Consider the following 20,447-nt stretch of genomic DNA (forward strand, 5'->3'; position numbering starts at 1 on the left):
ACTTATGTGCTAGTTTATGAACGTAAGCCGATGCGATGCGCATTCCTAAGCCCTGTTCCCGCCAAAATTTGAGCGATCAGTAGATTTATCGAAATTGTAAAATGGTCGCACGCATCTGTTTTTATCTACCTATAGTAAGTACCGAGTGATATTTATTTAAGTGGCTTTTAGAAGCTCGTTGGAACAATAAATAATTACTTACCCATATGATATTCATTTTATAGGAAAAATAGCAGTTTTCCCGCGTCCCGAGGAAAATTCTGCCCGTACCGTGACAAAATATACCCAATATTCAATCAAAAGTTTATTGTGGATCATAGGTATGTATAGTTCATTCAGTTCTTAAATATTAGAAAATTTTGATTAGATGTTTCGCCTATACAATAACTATTAAAGTTATTGAACAAGCTACTAATTAAATTACTCGGGAATGGTATAGGTGTGGCTTGTCAACATTCAAAGAATTTCGGAGCCCAACAAGGGCGGATGCAAACAAAATAACGAAAAAAATCCTATTTATATATTATTAGGTACAGTATGAGTACTCAACAGTCCATTTATTAGCATGTTATATGAACATAAAAGGTTAAGGTTTGAAATAATAATAAAAAAACGATCAATTTGAATTTTCCTTTAATAATTTCATCATTATCAGCTACCGAACAGAACCACATAACAAATTTCAACCGTAGCACTTTGCATTAGCTTATATTATTATATATTATTCATAATTAATTTAAATATTAAGCTTTATTCCATACAAACTTTAGAATTGATGACTGTACTGCTTGTAAACGATTGCGGTGCAGCAAGCCTTGAAAAATATACCTTATGTTTAGGAAATTAAGCTTACTTTTTGTGTAATGGAAGTCGGTCAAGAGTTGTTGGTACAGTCAGTAGCAATATTTTGTGATCACTTTACAGAAGAGCGTAAATAAAGTAAGATATTATTATGAAATTGTAAAAAATAACACATGTATTCATTGTTTGACACAAAATTATTGACAGTTCATATTTTTTAACTGACACTTAGGACTTCCATTACAAAAACTCTCAAATACTTAAGACTCATACCTAATCTATAGTTTTGAATGAAATAATTATAATTACAAATAACTTAGTAGTGTACTTACTTATAAATTTAACTATGGAAGCGCCTCTTTGTAATTTATCGATGGCTTAACATTAATCATCGTGTTACTTAGATCACCACACCGCAACTTATTCATATAAAAAATATTTAAATATTTTGATTTTACATGTGACCTCAAAGTAGTGTTTGCATTTAAAAACCAATAAATTATCCTTAGGACTTTGATTATGGGTATAGTTACTAAAAAAAAATCTCATGTAAAATATCAGCGTAACATTTTACACTTAGATAACTAAATTTCTTTGTTTTTCTAGGAAATCCTAATGTGTAGGCAAATAATAAAATAAATAACAAAGACAAAAAGGCAGTCCGAACATATAGTTATTTCGTATAAAACCATAAGCCTCTTAGCAAAAACTCTATAAATAAAGCAAATCGGTAAAAATTTAGCAACAATCCCTTGAGGTTTAGAAGTGAAGACATACATACTGACAAATAGAAGTGCTGAGAGAGATATAAACTGTATGTACAATCAGAAGAGAACAAATATTACGTATAATCTTTAGTAATTTCCACTTTATAATTCATATAATAGTTCATAGACAGAAAGAAGAATTAGAATGCGAATAAATCTAGACATTTTGGCATATTAGTATAGCAAATATTTTTTTACAATAATTAAATAGTTTTCCTATAAAAACACTTATGGACGATTTTAAAATGTTATCGATAAACGGTCAATATGTATGTCATAATGTGTGTAGCTCTGTATTCAAAAATATTGCTAAATGCAACTGACAAACTGTCTATTTTAAATCAAACGGCAGGCAAAGGCACTTATATACTGTTATAATTTACAATACATAACTGTAAAAAAAACTTTTTTAACACTAGAACGTCAAAACTATGTCACCATGAACTCTATTATTATAAATATTTAAACTACGAATTTATCACTAATCTATTTACTGGTTTCATCCAGTTAAAAATCAATAAATAAAAGAAAACAAAAAATAAAATACAACTAAGTTTTATTAACATTTGAACGAGATTTTACAATTGTTTTTATTAATATTTTAACAAAGAAAATATAAGAGTATGCACCATAACAAAGCAAAATGAATGAACTTAATAAATATTTAAGTACATTACAAAATACTAACAGCGCTTTCGTGTAAACACAAATAATAAAAACGACAATCCGATTAGGTACAGTAAGCAAACGGAATCATGTTACAAATAACAAAAACGATTTGCAGTCATGAAAAATAAAGTGCAATTTGTTGATTAAGATTCTGTTTCAAAATCTCATATATAAAATCAAAATTTATAAAATATATTTTCTTTGCAACCAATTCATTATTTGATAATAAAAACAAACGTAGACAAAAATGCAGTAACATCACCATTTAGCCGACTGTACCTTTATTAAAAGCGTGCATTCCCAAAAAAGAAACAGCTATAACAATTCTTTCAAAACAAAAACGAAGAAAAAACCAAGAAAATTTCAAATTGTACTTTAAGTATTTTTAAACATTTAACTAGCCACCCTATACATAAAATTCACTAGCCACGATTTTATAATTAATAATAAAAATTGTTATTCAATAATAACTATTAACGAGTTATCAAAAAACGGGAAATAGTGTTAACCAGAAACAGAAAAAAAGAACACCAAGAACGGTTACTATTTCCCATTTTTTTGGCAATTATGTGTAACTATACTTAATGCTAAATATAATCCAGTAGTTTCTTTGACTGCATTTTGCAAGTCTAAGCGTATTGGAAACTTCACTGTCCAGTTTTTTTTGCAATAAAATACCATCACAGCTGTTTTTAGTAAAATCAAAATTATGTAATTAATTCATACTTGAATATAGAGTGTCTGATCTTGTGACATACAATTTTTAAAGTATATTAAGATTTCAGTGTGGGAAAGAAATGAAGGTGTAGTGGAATAATATGTTTCTTTTTACACTAAAACCTTAACCTTTTAGTACTTATTATAGCTGCATTAAACACGATTAAACGTTGAGTTTTTAAAAACTCATACATCATAAACGACATAAAATTCAATTGCTTTGCGATTTTATTAAAACCAATTTTTAATTATATAAGAAAAAACATAAACAAGGCTATTATTTACCATCACATAAAATAATTTGTTATTCTAAAGTTCAATATTTATAGAATTTACCAAATTACTTTTATAAGCTTAGCCTGTTTACAGTTTTAAAATTCTCTTAAAGAAAATGGCAAGTGTCATAATAAGTTTTGTTTTCATTTTAATGGTAACTTAACAATACAATTATTTATCCACGAAATATTATTTCATTGTCAATTTGTTATTTTATTTATTTTGAAAATGGTGTACAGTGTTTTAAAACTTATAGGAATTATTTTATATGATCATGTTATTTTAACTCTCTCTTTAACTTACATTAAATGTTAGCGTTAACTTACTCGTTAATATTTTAAAATTTACCACATATTAATTTACTAAAAGCTACTTAGGAAGCGGCTACGATACTTAATGGTACATTTTTAACAAAAAATTGTTCCGAATAAAAGTGTTCAGTATTTTTTAAGCGACTAAGTACGTAAAGTATTTTTTTTAAAGGTCAAAAAATATTATACACGAAATGTCTTCATTATGTACAACAACAAAACTTACAGGAAAATAAATTAGACTTAAAAATCGTTTATTTCAAAACATCTGGAATCAACTTATAATACCGGAAATTATTTCGCATGATATTACCATCATCATCCTCCGAGCCTTTTTCCCAATCATGTTGGGGTCGGCTTCCAGTCTAACCGGATTCAGCTGAGTACCAGTGCTTTACTATCTATTACCATCAAATGTAGTAATATTTCCATAAATAAACACTATATACCATTTTCATGTGACAAGATAACGTTGTGACCTGTTTATTTTTAACGAAAACAACCTATAAACCCGTATGGTAAATAAAATATGTAAAAAGGTATAAAGCATGCTTTTATGTCACATAAATCCAATATATCATAGCTTTATTAATTAGAATTCCAGTAATTTGCTTCTTTTTGCTTAAAAGCTGAAGAGTCTTCGTTTCATGTTATTTTTTTATTTTTTTTAATTCAAGTTTTGTTCATTTTGTATGACATACTGAAAAATGATATGACACAAAAGCATTTCATTTGTAATTTCTTTAAGCAGTGCTTTTTGGCTCTTAAAACATTGTTGAACGCATTTTCCCAATTTCCGCGCAGAAAGTCCTACAAAATCATAACCCTTCTTTTGAGTTGGGTAAAGCCCATTTGTTCCTATATACAATAACATTGACATCTAGCGCACAACACGGATAGCACGTCACGAACAGTTTACAAGAAGCGCCTATCTAGATACGACATAGCTCTTTATTTTATACAGCGTACTGACAATCTGTTTAGTCGGTCACGGTGAAGGTTACAGCTTTTTACATACTTAGAGAATTAATAGCAGATAGATTTCAGGATGTACTACATAAAAAATACTTTATTTAAAAGTCAGAATGGTTGATATAACTGTAATATTTATTAAAAACCAGTATCAAAAGAATAAATATCGAATTATGTGCATGCAGAAGTACTGATGTGTTATTTCACAAAAGCAGATGACTCATAATTGTGTGTGTTACTTAATGTCCATGCACATTGCACAGTGTCTTTGCGTGCGCAAGCTTGGAAGCTCAAGTAGTGGCCGAGTCGTCAAGTCATACAAAACAATGCGCATGTGACATTTACACACACAAATACGTCTCAACCGCTTTCATGTCATAAAACATCTGTAACTGACCATTGTCACAATATAAATATATTTCTTCTGTTTTTTACAACGCTAATCTTCAAAACAGGTGTCAAACTTGCAAACAAGTTCAATTTCTCACGCTATTTTTAAAAGTGAATGTCGTTTTATCGAATCACTTTATCTATACATTTGAATAATTCAATAATAAAAATAGATGCATAGATAGGATGCAATTTTTGTGATAAGATTGAATATATTACGATAAGAATATGTTTTGAGTGCATTTTGAACGTTTTTATTAGTTTGTTTTCGTAAAACTTGATATTTTATCTATTTTTATATTCCAGCTGTAACCTTCACCGTGACTCTTTAATTATTTCAACGATAAAGATAGTATTTGTCTTTTATTAACCCGTATTAACCTCAACCATAGTTATTTTTAAGTAATTTATTTTAATTAGGTAACAAATTAATCAATGTGCTCCCCCCTATGTGCAACCATGACCCTATGGATAATTGACGAGACATTTGAATAAAACAAAGGTTTATTTTAACTAAAAAATACAATAAAAATAACGTTAGGAGTTCCACTTTGTGACATGATAAAAATAATTATTAAAACTAAATCATTTCATGATTCGTTCAAAAATATAAAACAGACGCCCAGATTACGTGTGTATTTACCAAAAAAAAAAACAAACAAAAAGTTTGCAATTTGACATTTGAGAAATGTCAACTTCGGCTGATTTTGGCGTCAACTCATTTTTATATCGTTTTGATTTTAATAAAATAAATAACACAATTTGCTTTTCGTGGTAACATGATAAACTTTTTTTTTTGAAAATGGAAACTTTTCACAGCCAAACATATTTTACCAAAGCGTGTTTCTTATGTATATCAAAGTTTCAGCATATTTTAATTCATTCACATTAATAAAAAAAACAGATAAAGCAATCTTACAGGAGTATAACAAGCCTGATATAGGTAAAACAGAAAATATTTCTTTTAGTAAGATAACTTACACATAAATGAAGTTTTTGAAAATTGTTTGACATTTAAAACGTCACAAAATCACGACAATTCATTGTTTTTGGTAATTTTAATTGTTGTTAAATTATATCAACTATAATACATTAATACCAAACCATATATAAACGGGAAGAAGTACAATTTAAACACTGTTGATACCATACAAGTATTTACGTATAAACGTATTAAGTAGAATATAATATCTTCATTTTAATATCTTTCAAAAAGTATCAGACGAAATTATCAATAAGTTAGCGAGACAAACTTATAATGATAAATCCTTTTGTTACATCACATTTTATTACGGATTTCTATAACTTATCCATTGTATGGCGATTGGACATTAGACAGAGAGACAAGAGAGAATTTTGACACTTGCTCCACATTAAATACCTATATTTTAGGAATATCTCCAATTATTTTCCAATAACGCATTCTGCTATATTTTAGCTACATTCGTAATTTAAGCAAGAATACTCATTTCGTCAAATAAACTTACCGCTCTGAACTTAGCCATTGACACCTTGTGCTTACGCAGTAGTTTTGTTCGGACGTTTTGACTATCGCGAAGTCACTAGTAGCGAATTTCAGAGTGGCAAATTTATTTGACCATAACTGTAGGTACATACTTCAGGTGTTATAAGAAGTTTCAAATAATTGTCATGATTGCCTGTACTATCAACACACAGTTTTGTGAAGAAAGCAGTTTCGATACTCAATCACGCTAATTATAGTAAAACTTCTTATATAATATTTCATATTTTGCACGTTCATAAAAATAACTGTTATCTCAATGTGTATAATTAAAATACTTTGTTCAAAGATTGATTTATAAAAACCTTCTTTCACACATTTTTGATTAGTGTTATTTTACATAGATTATGAAAGAAAGGTTTTATAAATACACCTTTATTAGTTTACAGGTACCCGACGCTTTGTTATAATATATCAATATTATATAAACAATATGTTGGCACTTTATTTAGCGATAGACATCTACTATATCTTTATAGATTTGAATAATCAATCTTTGGATTTGCACTAGAGATGAGCCCCATACAAGTAATAACAAATCCCTATATCTGGTAAGCAATCAAGATAGATTAGTTTTTGAAATCTATAGTATATCACGTTGCTTTGCCAAAGAGTAATGATTATTTATATCATCTTTCTCATATTTTTCAAAGCGTTCAACGCATTTAAATACATTAACGAGCGAACTAAGATTTTTTTCCATGTCATCGCTAAATAAAATACCTTTTGAAAATCAAAGATGGCGTTAATGACCGTTATGTATTACTCGCAATTATTTTAAATGAAAAATAATACCAATACTTAATCCATTTACACAGTTTAAACCACAGTAACATTTAACCGCCATAGTTAAATTAAGCCCAAGTTTACTAACAACATAAGCGTTAGTTTTCTTAAAACAACTGTTTATACATTTTCAAAGTAATAATAAAACTGTTTTATTAAGAACTAGCCGTTTCCCGCGGTTTCACTCGCGTCCCGTGAGAACTACTGCCCATACCGAGACAAAATATAGCCTGTGTTACTCCGAGAAAGTCTAGCTATCCAACAGTGAAATAATTTTTCAAATCGGTTCAGTAGTTTCGGAGCCTTTACGGTACAAATTATCATTTTTATTATATTAGTAGATAGGTTATGTTGTTAGTAACTTGGGCCTATAATAGTTAAGTTTAACTTGTAGATACCTAGTTAGACAACAGAGATTAGAGGCTTACAGTTAGAGTCTAGTTAACGTAACGCTAAGCCGGAAGCGAGACACAACCATCTAGCAGAGCCATTCGCACTGCGGTATACGCTGAAACAATTATATATAATTAATATTTAAAACTTATTTTTTAAACGATTTTAATAAAATAATTTTTCAGATTAATAAACGATAATTAATCTGTAGTTCCGGCTGTCATTTGAAAATCTTTGGCAGTCGTTACGAGTAGTCACTGACGGTAGAAGCCAGAAAGTCATGACAGCTAATCAAGACTATACCAAGGGGTATCAGGTTGCCCGGGTAACTGGGTTGAGGAGGTCGGATAGGCAGTCGCTCCTTGTAAAACACTAGTACTCAGCTGAACAAGTTAGACTGGAAGCTGGAAGTAGGGAAAAGGCTCGCGAGATGATGTATTTTAATATTTGTACAGTTTGTTGCAATAGACGAAAAATTCAGGTGACCAATTAAAATTGAAAAATCCTCTTTTTTTTGGATTAAATCAATTTTGAGTTTTTTTTGCCAAAATCCTTTTCATCAAATTAATGTAGTGTTTTCTTATCATTTTCCTGTGGTGTTTGTATACGTACATGTATGAGTAGAGGCGGTCACCAGATGGCGGGCGCGGGCGTGTCGGGGAAGCCCGCCTCGCGCGCCTTCCAGTACGCGCCGCTGAACACCCACGTCTCCTCGCCGCTCTCTACTGTTTTACTGCAATACACAAATTATACTATTTATGATAATACTACGGTACAGATTCGCGAAGTTAAACTTCGCGAATCTGTACCCTAGTATCTGAACACATTGCCAGAAAATGTATAAAAATAATTTAAATATATCCAGTAATTTAAGCACAGGAAAAACTTGTACACATTGTCAGTTTAAATATAAAAAAATAATTTGAATATAAGGCATAGGAAATTAATTTCATGGTGCTCATTTGCCACACAATGTTTTTTTTTACATTTATAACAACGACGTAAACAAAAACAAGTATAAACAGATAATAACGGTTGGTAAAAATCAGAACAGTTGTTAACATATCGGAACATTTGATAACAGCCACTGACCTGCACCTGATCTGTCTCCGTTGAGTCGGATTGCTGTCCTATGGGGCTATGAGAGTAAAGGAATAGTGAGTGCACTTGTGTCTACGCAAATGCTTATGCACTATAATATATCCTGCGTTGATCTGACGCTGGCTGATCTCCTTATATCAGAACAGCCGCCGCGTCCATGTCGCCCTCCTCTAGTGCCGCTGGTCTGTGTACATATACGTACCGGAACCAAGCCGGCATGTGCAGCGCGGAGTCGCGGCGGCGGTCGCGCTGCGACTGCTCGAGCTGGTGCTTGAGCTGCTCCGCCGCGTCCACGTCGCCCTCCTCTAGCGCCCGCTGGTCTGGCCTGTGTACAGTGGGATGAACATGGAGTATATTGTTAAAAAGATTTTTTTGACGCTACATTGCGAAAATCAATAGGGGGTCACTTTGCTGCACGTGCATTTGCAAGAAAGTAAGACTACAGCCTGCATTCAAACCTGGATTTAATGTCTTGCGGAATTAACCCTAAAATATTTTTCCTAACTTTGCACACCAAAACTTACAATAAAATTAAGTTTCGAATCGGTCACACCTGTCCCGAGGGAACTCTTTTTTTAGTACTTTTGACATAAAAGCACGATAATTTTACTTACAATGTTAGTATAGACTTTCTGACTTGTTAGTTACTAGTATGTATATAATATGTTACCTGAGTCGTGTATCTGTGTGCGGGAGGGTGCTGCGCATGTTGGGCTCCAGCTCGTTGAGTTCCATTGCGAACCGCGTGAACCCGTAGTATAGCTCGTGCTCCGGGGGCATCGCACCTGCAGAAAGTAAAACTTAATTAGGACATGGTGTATGTCACGTGGGTAGCCAAACTAAGTACTTACTCACTTTGACTAATAACATCATCATTCTCCTGCTCTTTTAAACCCAATTGTTTTTGGAGTCGGCGCAGTATGTTGACTAGTACATATCAAAAATATGGCAAGCGAGTGATTTTATCGCCATATTTAGATCGCATGCGCGTTATATGTTATAATGGGTCATATGATGTATCGTAATATATCGGGCTTGCTCGCGGCAAGCGCGCGGCTAACATATTAAATGGTTGAGATCATTGTGTTTTCTCGTCGGATTAGGGTATAAAAAACGAACTGAAGATTGACAAATATATTAGTTTAGATTATTGAATGTATACTTTGAATTGATTACTTATCAAACATTCTCATTTCACCTAGATATCTCTTGTAATACCTACAAAACACAATAAAACTTACCAGGTCGCCACAGACACCGTGCGGCGGGCGGGTCCCCGGCGTACAGGGCTTCGGACCAGCGCCCCGCCAGCCGCAGCCGCGAGCCGCCACCGACCACCGCGCCGCGGACCTCGTGACGACTTGATGACCAGGAACTCGCCTGAGGGAGAGAATATGATTACGTTGCGTAAGTGAATATCTTTCTTTAAAAAAATGATGTTTTGGCACAAGTCAGAAATATACTATAGTTTGTAGAAGCTTTTCTTGAAATTTTATGATTTACTGATATACAAAATAATACAAGGTTACAGGAAAAAAATACAAGACGTTTATTACTCTTGCCGAATATTGAAAATTAATCATTATTTACTGCTACTGAATGAAACTAATCTTGCTATGTAGTATTGTAAAAACGAAACTTTGTTTGCATAGATGTTGTTCCTCTTTCAAGCAAAAACTACTAAATTGATTTTTATGAAACTTGGCAGTAATATAACATGCCGACTATTTTTGCATAATCCATGCATGGCAAGTAGTTCCATTGAGACGCCAAGTTTACTTTACATAATCCATGTACAAGAAATGATACTATTAGAAAGCGAGTGAAACCGCTACACTTCAATAAAAATCCTTACCTTAATAAAGTTAAGTTTGCATGTAATATCAGTGCCGTGGCATGTGATGTGCATGTCTCCGTACTGATCCACCCACCGCTGTCCGCCGAACAGGTTGTGCACGCATGTCGTCACCTATTACATAAACGAAATCAATGATTATATCACTAAGAAATAATAACAATTTAGCTATGTTATGCTGTCGGGAATTTATGTAAATGTAAGTTTTCTTAAAACAATTGTTTACTATGAACTCGTAGGTACAAGTAGGTATTAAAGTAAACAATTATTTTAAGGAAACTTACGTTTACACTGGCAGTAAACTTGGGCTTCACAGTAAAATACTTAAAATTAAACGTCATATTATTATGTAATCTAAGTTAAAATGATAGGATATCCTCAAGGACATAAAAGTGGTGACAATAATAGTGTCAATTTGAGTTTTAACAACCTTTTGTGTTTTTCAGTAGGATCATTGGACCATTAGGTAAAACCTGATCATATGACTGCACCTACCTTATTCCAACTATAATGGTCTCCAGTGTTGAGCAGCCTCACATGGACGCGGCCAGTAGGCTGGAACTCCATGGACTTGCCCCAGAACTTGGTCTTGATCCTGGCTTCCTGCCAGAAGCACCAGCGAGAAGATTCCGCATGACATGCCGAGATCGGCGGGTGGTGGGATACCTGGGGAATTTGAGGTAATATTAGAATTCATTGTTCAATCAAAACTTGTATACAAAATTTTAGATCAATCGGTTTAACATCTGTTTCAAAGTTGAGTTGCGAGATTTCATTCACATTTTACAGACATAAATTGCAAGGTAAATCTATATAAATAAAAATGAATTGTTGTTCGTTAGTCTGATTAAAACTCGAGAACGGCTGGGCCGATTGAGCTGATTTTGGTTTTAAAATGTTTGTCTTAGTCCAGGGTAGGTCTAAACGGTGAGCAAATAAGGAAAAGGCGGTATGAAGTTCGCCGGGTCAGCTAGTAAAAAATAAATAAAAGTTTGTCACTTTCATATCGAATCTTAGACCAACCAGTGTAGCATTTGGTGATATACAGAGCATGTACAGTAACTTTACAGAATTATTAAAAATAAGTCAGAGACTGTCAGGTTGATTTGTGAAATACACTTGTTCAGACAGCAAAATAGCAGCCCTCACGTTTGTATGAAGAAAACATGATGAGGTACGCAAATTTGGATATTAGGGATATTGATAGCCACATAAAGACAAACTAACCTGTTCAGCAATAAACCTGAAGCCCTTATCATCTCTCACGCACTCATAAGTCTCGGCTAGCAGAGGGTTGAAGGGTTTAGAAGCTGCGCGGTGAGCTGATGATGCATAGGCACTGACTGCGAAGGCAGCTATCAGCGCCATACGCTCGATGGGACTCTTGCACTCTGATGCAGCATCCAGGAGTTCCGAGTATTCTAGTTCTTCGCATAGACGCTGGAAGAAAGGTAAAGGTTACTATAATTTAAGTTGAATTCATGATAAATCACAAGTACAGACCCACCAAGAAAACTGTTCATAATAGTACTGCTTCCATTTTTAAGAAAAAAAACAAACGGGATTGTGCTGATTCCCAGTATTGCATAAAAGAGCATCCACAGATTTATATATTTTTGGGCGTCACATGGCAATATAAGGTGACAGCTGATATAGCTATCAAATTATATTCTTTTTGTATTTATAAATTATTATTTTTTAATTATGTATTTATGTGTTTTGGGTCTTCAGCTTATGTCAGGACACATTATATTCTATCTACTATAGTATCATAAATAGGAACAATTTTGTTTCTTTTGTTTTATTGTTGGGAAGCTTTGCTATGTCCGGGCAACATAGGCTATAGTTTACCCCGTAAGTGATTTACATAGAATGTGGGGATGCAATTATATAACAATCTCTTACCTGCAACATATTAAGCGGCTCATTAATAGTAACGGGCATGGAGATCTGACTTAAATCCTTGCCTATATTCTTATACAGCAGGTTCCACAGACTGGGCCCGCCCGGCGTGGGCCGCGCGGCGGGCAGGCGGGTCCGGCGCGACCAGCCCGCCGTGTCGGGGGCTTCGGTAGCACGGAGCGTGACTTGCTCGGCTGATACTACTGGGGGACGGAAATACTTAGTTTGGTTTCGTTTTGGATCAGAAGAGGTTGATTTTGAGGTATATATGGAAGGAATATGCATGTATCGATTACAGATCAGACTGTAATTTTTAAGATAAACATTAAACGCCAAATAACTGAGTATACATATAGGTGTAGGAAATCATCTTGAGGAAACTTGGACTCTAAAAACGTAAATCAGCCTTGGGCAACTATAAAACCGCAGCCCTGCAGTCGGACAGTATAAATTCTAAAATATTCACTTCGCAAATTGATATTTATGGTTTGATAAAAATTTGGAAAATAATATTTTTATTGGCCAGAACAAAATAATCAAATACATATAAAATGTAGCTGTTTGTTACACTTTTCCACTAACTTCTGAACAGATTTTGATAAAACTTTTTAAGAGCTTAAAGTAACTTACAAAGCAAAATAACGTAGGTTAGGCTAGTTGCACATATTACACACGAGGCTGATTACACACAGTGATACAGATTCACTCACTCATACATAAGCTCGCTACTGTAGCTATTAGGCTATTGGTGAACACACACCTTCCAAAATTGACCGCAGCGACCCCTTCTAAGGAACCAAAACTATTAAATAGGGTTGATTCCGCCGATTCACCAAGGTTTCAAACAAAAATTGTTTTCACATAAAGAATTCCAAAATTCCATTCCTTGGCCGCGGTCGATCCAGACAGATTTGCGTTCATCATAAGACTATGTATATAAGCGGTTTACAGTGGGTGTAAGGCTATCTACACACAGTGACACAAACTCACTCGCACCGTCAGAGTTGTCCGAGCTAGCCGACCCCTCCTCGCTGCTCAGAGAACCGGCTTCTGAAGACGAGTCGCCTTCTAGCTCGATAACACCCGACTGTAAAGGAAAAGTTATTTTATTATTAGACCATGCCACTTAATCCAACTTTGAACGGTTCATTTCTGATACTGACAGCTTCGTTTTTAGTTAATTATGTTATGTAATGTTGGGTTCCCTAGGACTATTAAACTAACGAAAAAGTATGACATAACAAACTAAAACAATGACTAAATAATAAATCCCTCAAGCTTTTAAGGTGAGCTAATAATTTGATTGATCATCTATACTTTCTGCACTAATATAATGAAAAGGAAACTTTATGTTTGTTTTTTTACGCGTAGAAGTTCCTTAGGGATGCAGGCGAAATCGCGGGAAATAGCTAGTATATAGTAATTGTTACTGCATAGAAAGCCTGTACATCAATTCTAAGGTAATTCATCCTGACCTCATCGGCAGCAATAATCTCAGCAGGCTTGAGGTCCAGCTCATGCTCTTCAGCGTCGAAGAACTCGGAGGCGGACACACACGACGAGCTGTAGCTCAGGGACTGTTGGAACGGACGGTTGTTCACCTGTTCATGATGTATACAGTTAGAGGTAAGTCCTACCTCATCGGCAGCAATAATCTCAGCAGGCTTGAGGTCCAGCTCATGCTCTTCAGCGTCGAAGAACTCGGAGGCGGACACACACGACGAGCTGTAGCTCAGGGACTGTTGGAACGGACGGTTGTTCACCTGTTCATGATGTATACAGTTAGAGGTAAGTCCTACCTCATCGGCAGCAATAATCTCAGCAGGCTTGAGGTCCAGCTCATGCTCTTCAGCGTCGAAGAACTCGGAGGCGGACACACACGACGAGCTGTAGCTCAGGGACTGTTGGAACGGACGGTTGTTCACCTGAAAAACAGTAGGTTATATTTTAGACACACCAAACCGAATGCAGTAAAATCTTAAAAAAAAGAAACATAAATGAGAATCTTCGTATATATGGAAGATATTCCTGATGATGATATCTTTTCATGGAACAATAAATGAATGAATTTTCATGAAACTTTTCGGTAATATAGCTTAAAAGAATAACGAAGGCTGCATTTTATCCGGGTAAGCGAACTAGTTTCCACGTCACGCGGTTGAAAATGGGGAAAACAATTATAAAACATGGTCTTACAATCGTGGTCAAACAATAACTTTGTTTGAGTCGATGGTTTACATTAACCTAGTACTAAGCCTGTACTTTTTTAGGATAAGGTTTTATAATAAGGGGGCTACTTTTTAAAATATTTAAAAGTCAACTTACAGCATCAGAATTAGGTCCCACAGAGGATATCTCAGCCAGGTCTGAAGCGTCGTGGATGCGCGACAGTCGCGACCGCAGCTCTGCGCGGAACACTTCACTCGTCATTATTTACGTTATGGACGTTATTGCTATGCGCTATTACAATTAACTATAGTTATATATAGGAAATATACAGAATTAGGTCCGACGGAGGATATCTCAGCCAGGTCTGAAGCGTCGTGGATGCGCGACAGTCGCGACCGCAGCTCTGCGCGGAACACTTCACTCGTCATTATTTACGTTATGGACGTTATTGCTATGTGCTATTAAAATGTCTCATCTATGCTTATAATATACATGTTAATAATAACAATTTGTGTGTATATCCTTTACTTTGTTTGCAATTTACCATTTACCTTCATGGAACAGCTAGTTTCCTACAAAAGTTCCTAACTACAGCACGTATGTAGCAGTCTCACCGGAATTCTGATGCAGCGCGGTGGTGAGGTTGGAGCGCAGCGCCGCTAGCACCGCCCCGGGGGCTGATGACGACTCCGCCGCCTCCATGGCGGCGCGGAGACGACCGCGTTCACATACCTGGGGATATTGAGGGTAAAGATAAAGTAACTTTATGTTGTAAAACATGGCACAAAGCATAGATCTTAGAATAATTAGTATTAACTCATGTTTTGCCTTATAATGGCGTACAAAATGTCAAACGGTCTTGGTATAATAAGAATTTACATTAGTAAATCACATTTATGCTTGCAAACACTAACACGACAGTATTTGAAATTAGATGAGGCTATTTTAGGAATTACAGGAGTGATTTGAAAAACTATTTGATTGTTGGATACCCCATTTATCGTGAAAAGCTACAGACTACTTTTTATCCATGTACGCGGAGAAGTTTTTACGCGGATAGTCAAAAATATAAAGGTATGAAGAACGCCCCAAGAGTATAAAAGACTGAGGCAAATTGCTAAAAGTTCATATAATTCGTTTCTTTAATTCTAATATTGATATTACAGTTACAGCTACATCTACTACTCACCAAAGTAGAAACAACAGTCTTCAAATTAGCAACCAAATCCTTGGCCAGAACCGTAAAGTCTTCCCTCAATTGGTGATCAGGGGTCAGACTAGTCAGAGACGCGGGTCCCTGTGCGGTTCCTAACGTCTCCGCCCCGGGCAGGGACTGGGGCCGAGCTGCCGCGCAAGCTGGAAATAACATATGCGATGTTAATGTGAAAGGGTAAAATTTACCCTGAAAAAATTTTTTGGGCGTGTGGTGAATGCTATTTATATCAAAATTTAAAAATTTGGTGATATTTGCTGTTGCATTGCTTTGGGCCAGTGGGAAGTGTTAAGCTCTTTTTTGCGTTTTAAGTTTGCGCAAAAGTTGCGCTAAATTTGCGCAAAAAGTCGATACTGCGCAAACTTATTGCTAACAATTTAGATTATTTCACTAAAATTGGAAAGTATTTAATTATTAAAATTTAAGTAAATGAGTGATAGTGTGTATAAACTAGAGCATCAAGTAACAGGCAGTAGCAACAATATAAGGTAATAGTTTGACGCGTTGAAACTATCCAGATTTTAGTGCGAAAAAGACGAAGCTATCCAATATGAAACTTTCCTTGGTCGCACTAGTATCAGGATAGTTTAACATATACCGTCAGTGATATTTTGATCAAATTTTGTAGTAAATTCAGTAAGGCTACGTATTTTGGGGATCCTCAAGTTAGCTGTTTGACTTTTTGGAAGTCAATATGACTTCGCAAGATTGACGACTAACTTTAGAATCTGTCATACGTTCGCCATACAGTTCTATAATAGCAATGCATTTGCTTTCAATGCATTCTTATATTCGTGAAGAAACTCATGCTTAAACAAGGTTTTGAAATGGAGGTGCTCTTGTGACGTTGTATATTTAGCCAGTAACGAATATACATTCTGAATATGAAATGTTTCGATAGCTAATGGACTAATGTGACTACAGTTCTCGCAAAACTCGATGGCAGTATGCTGCTAAATTACGAGCATAAGTACGCGCATGCGCATTGCGAATGTATTCTTCACGCATCCTCTGATTTACTAAATGTGCAGTTATAAGTTTGGCGAGAACTATTCTCATAACGTTTTTACAGTCGAGGTATGTACTGTATAGACCCTGGAAGCTTAGATAATTTTCGAATAACGGTCGCATAGTATTAACAGCTTGATAAAAGATCGGAAACAGATAATTGATCTCCAAGTGATTTACCACTTTCTTCATCTGGTAATTTATAAGATGCCTAATTCATTTAAAACAATTATGATGAATTTCACATATTAACCTATCTATTTGGTCAATTACTGATAATAAGAATGGACTTACAATTTCGATGCATTTCCTCTTTCAATACTTGTCTAATATATTGACATATTATAGTAGCTAAAGGCACTAACACACCACCACTTTCTTTTGTCATTTTGATAGTTTAAAAAAGTTAATATATTAACTTATTATAATTTTACACAATAAAGGGTGTTTACATTATATTCATATGCTCATTTCACTTTTATGCACTTATCACACTTTCTATAACATTATATTTTGCGTTTAAAATTAATTTAATTTAAACAACACTCAATTATACAATTTAACAAACGCCTATTGTTTCGCCATCACGGAAAGTACTGATGTATTATGATGACAAACCGATCTATTTAGATTTTATCCAACTCTAACAAAAATAGACTTTATTTGGACCACTTAAGGTTTATAATGCTTTGCTTCGTATACTGTTCTAAGATTTTGTAGGTATATTGAGATCATTGATAATCTGAGATCTTGTTTATCTATGATAGGGGAAGTGAAAGATAACTGATAAGGTTGCTTCCTCTTTATAATAATTTTGAACCTTATGCTTAAAGAGGTAAAGGTTGAAATTTGTTTCATCATATTGGGTTATGACGAGAAAGTCAGTACAGTAGTAAGCAGATATATTTTGATTTTAGACAAGATTGAAAAAAATACAAATAAACATCCGGATTTGTTTTAAGTCCTAAAAACGGTATTATGGATTTCGTCCACATCTTAAGTCCTATGTAAGATAATTAAGAAGAAAATTATTTTCTATCAAATTGGACCAAAATGGACATCTTTATACTTTACTCTAGGCTTTCTTTATCTATAACTTGGTCTTTTTGCTAACGATAATCTTCAGACCCCATATTTCTTAAATCCCTAAAATAATGTGACATATTTCCATGCACTAAACGCAAACAGCTAGCGATTGAGCATTGAGCGTTATATACAATGCGATGCTTTCGAAAGGGGGTCAAGTAGGGTCCAAAATCGTAAAATAAAAACAGTCTTACGAACTAAGGTGGATGCCAGAAAAGTCGAGAGAAACGCTGCAACGGAAAAGAAGAATATTTTTATTAGGTATGTATTTTTTTTGAAAATTAGTGCAGTATAGCGATGGTAAGTTAAGTAGAAAATATGTAAATAACTATGTATGATAGGATTTTAGAGTCAGTTTTAGGTTCAAAACGCCACTTAATTTTAAGGACTGCTCAAACATCATTCTATCTTATTTTGTGCGATAGAAATACTTATAAGTAGAACTTAAAGTTAAGCAACGTTTGAGTATTTCAAGATTAGCACGAATATGTTAAGATTTTTTTTTTTTAAATGATCTGACAAAAAATTTATAGGCTCTGTTGCAAAATAAGCAATACTTTAGCTCTTTCATGCCAGTATGTTGTTACGAATATAATTTGTTTTTACCATGATCATACGATAAGCAGGATTACGTTTTTTTTTCTTTTGCTACACTCTGATTGAACTAGAAATATAGGAAACTTAACTTTGATTGCTTTGCGGAATAATGATTGCTGACAATCTGAGAATATAGAAATTAGTTATTCAGTTTTTTCGAAAATAATTTTTATTTTTACATACTTAAGTTTTGGTACTGTGAATGTTATGAATATAGCAACTCTACAAGAGCCTGTCATGCCTAGCTTAATGTCAAAGTCACGTGCATCGGCGCCATCTTGTTTTTTGTATTTTTTTCAGAGCCATGCCAAGGCGGCTGTGATCAAACTTACCAATTTCATAAAATCCTTGCAAAGACATAAGTTTCAAAACGATTATTTATTTTTGTAAACAAAAAATACGACTAATTTTATCTCATAGTAAAATAAAAACATATTTTAGTATACCTAAAGGTATATTTTGGAAGGAATATATGACAACCATTCAGGTTCTTATGGGGAGACATGGAGTGGGTTCTTAGGGATGTCTAAATAAAAAAAGTTTTGTCACATGTACATACAACAATATTAATCTTTTCTAGGGTAATGTATGGCAAAAGGTATCAACATGGGTCCATTATTTACTTATATCATTGTAACAAATTGATGAACTTTATATTATGAACCAAATATATCCTAAATTATTTTATTATAACTAAAAATCTCTACTTTAACCGTTTACCATACAAAACCGTCACATAACAGCATGATAAAGCGACTAACACACACTAACACAAACACGTGTGCAGTGACACATATAACTGAACATATAACATATATAATTGTATAAACAAATATATTGCCCAGTATAACACATAATAGACTTACCTATTGGCAGGGAGGCTGCGGAGTTCGGTACGGAAGACGCTCCACCGCCGGGAGAGGGGGGCGCTGTCAATGCTGATAATGCCTAAAATTAAGGGAAAGTCTGGTGTAAAAAAGTAAGGGAAACTAAAGTTTTTGAACCTCTCTGACACCCTGAATTTGTTTCAGCAAATCCTGCAATGTCCCGAGACCACTCAAACGCAAGAACTATACAATGGTAGACTAATGTCATAGATAGTTCTTTTGTGGCTAGAAATGAAATCATTGTTCACGTATCATTGTACTCTAATATCTAAGTATACCTTGGACATTAAATGACTGGAGTAAAGTAAAGGCGAAGGAAAATATCTTGAGGAAACCAAGTCTTAAATCACCAATCCACCTGGAGTATAGGTGCTTTTAACGCTCATTCCTTCCCTGTGTGAGAAGAATCCAGTACCATATAGTGCGATGATAAAAAAGCTAATAATTTTGATTCTAAATAGTAAACACTTACCATATGTGAACTGGACGGGTCTATATGCGACGCTTGTAGTTCTACGGAGGCACACTTGCTGTTCGACTTCTTCTTCCTTAGACCGAACTTGCGACGGTCTTTCTTCACGTTGGGGGATGCACCTTCTATTGATACCTGAAGAATAAAAATGTTTATTGTAGCTTTAGGTTTTTGCGCAGTTTTGCGCATTGGCGCTAATTTTGCGCAACTGTTTTTCTTTAAGTTTTAGTAGAATGGGAGCTTCAAGGTTCTTCTTTTCACAATTGAATAAATAATGACTGTTATTGATATAAATTAGCTTTTGTTTGATCTTGGCTGCTTTGCTGATAAATATTAGCTCTAAAATGGCAACTGTAAATATATAGACGATGAGAAAATCCAACATAATATTTTTCGCCGACATTCTTATCGGCCAGGATTTTTTGAGAATATATTTTATTCTAGACTTTTATTTACTTTATTCAAGTATAAAGTTTTAACGACTCACTGCTTACTAAATTGCCTAGTGCTCTTTCAATATAGCTGTACTCACATCAGTATCATGATGCAACTG

The 20,447-nt window shown here is 34.4% G+C and overlaps 1 protein-coding gene across 2 annotated transcripts in view; it reads right to left on the bottom strand.

The window, feature by feature from the left end:
• Positions 1-616: 616 nt before the first annotated feature.
• The window catches only part of LOC110377433 (oxysterol-binding protein-related protein 3), a 45,423-nt gene continuing 25,592 nt past the window's right edge, over positions 617-20,447 (bottom strand). The window contains exons 9-25 of one of the 2 annotated variants that reach the window (XM_064041351.1): positions 19,895-20,029; positions 19,402-19,483; positions 18,133-18,168; positions 15,821-15,987; positions 15,246-15,363; positions 14,788-14,867; positions 13,938-14,387; positions 13,453-13,549; positions 12,466-12,665; positions 11,788-12,000; positions 11,056-11,226; positions 10,561-10,674; positions 9,947-10,085; positions 9,376-9,490; positions 8,908-9,030; positions 8,217-8,337; positions 617-7,719 (exon numbers count right to left, since the gene is read on the bottom strand). In XM_064041351.1, coding sequence (XP_063897421.1) covers positions 8,235-8,337; positions 8,908-9,030; positions 9,376-9,490; positions 9,947-10,085; positions 10,561-10,674; positions 11,056-11,226; positions 11,788-12,000; positions 12,466-12,665; positions 13,453-13,549; positions 13,938-14,387; positions 14,788-14,867; positions 15,246-15,363; positions 15,821-15,987; positions 18,133-18,168; positions 19,402-19,483; positions 19,895-20,029 — 2,343 coding nt within the window. In that variant the 3' untranslated portion in view covers positions 617-7,719; positions 8,217-8,234. Of the gene's footprint in view, positions 7,720-8,216; positions 8,338-8,907; positions 9,031-9,375; positions 9,491-9,946; positions 10,086-10,560; positions 10,675-11,055; positions 11,227-11,787; positions 12,001-12,465; positions 12,666-13,452; positions 13,550-13,937; positions 14,388-14,787; positions 14,880-15,245; positions 15,364-15,820; positions 15,988-18,132; positions 18,169-19,401; positions 19,484-19,894; positions 20,030-20,447 lie in introns of both variants that reach the window. The other variant, XM_064041352.1, reaches the window with a different exon arrangement.

This window comes from Helicoverpa armigera, chromosome 25 (assembly GCF_030705265.1).
Source record: "Helicoverpa armigera isolate CAAS_96S chromosome 25, ASM3070526v1, whole genome shotgun sequence".
In the NCBI taxonomy this organism is placed as follows: domain Eukaryota; kingdom Metazoa; phylum Arthropoda; class Insecta; order Lepidoptera; family Noctuidae; genus Helicoverpa; species Helicoverpa armigera.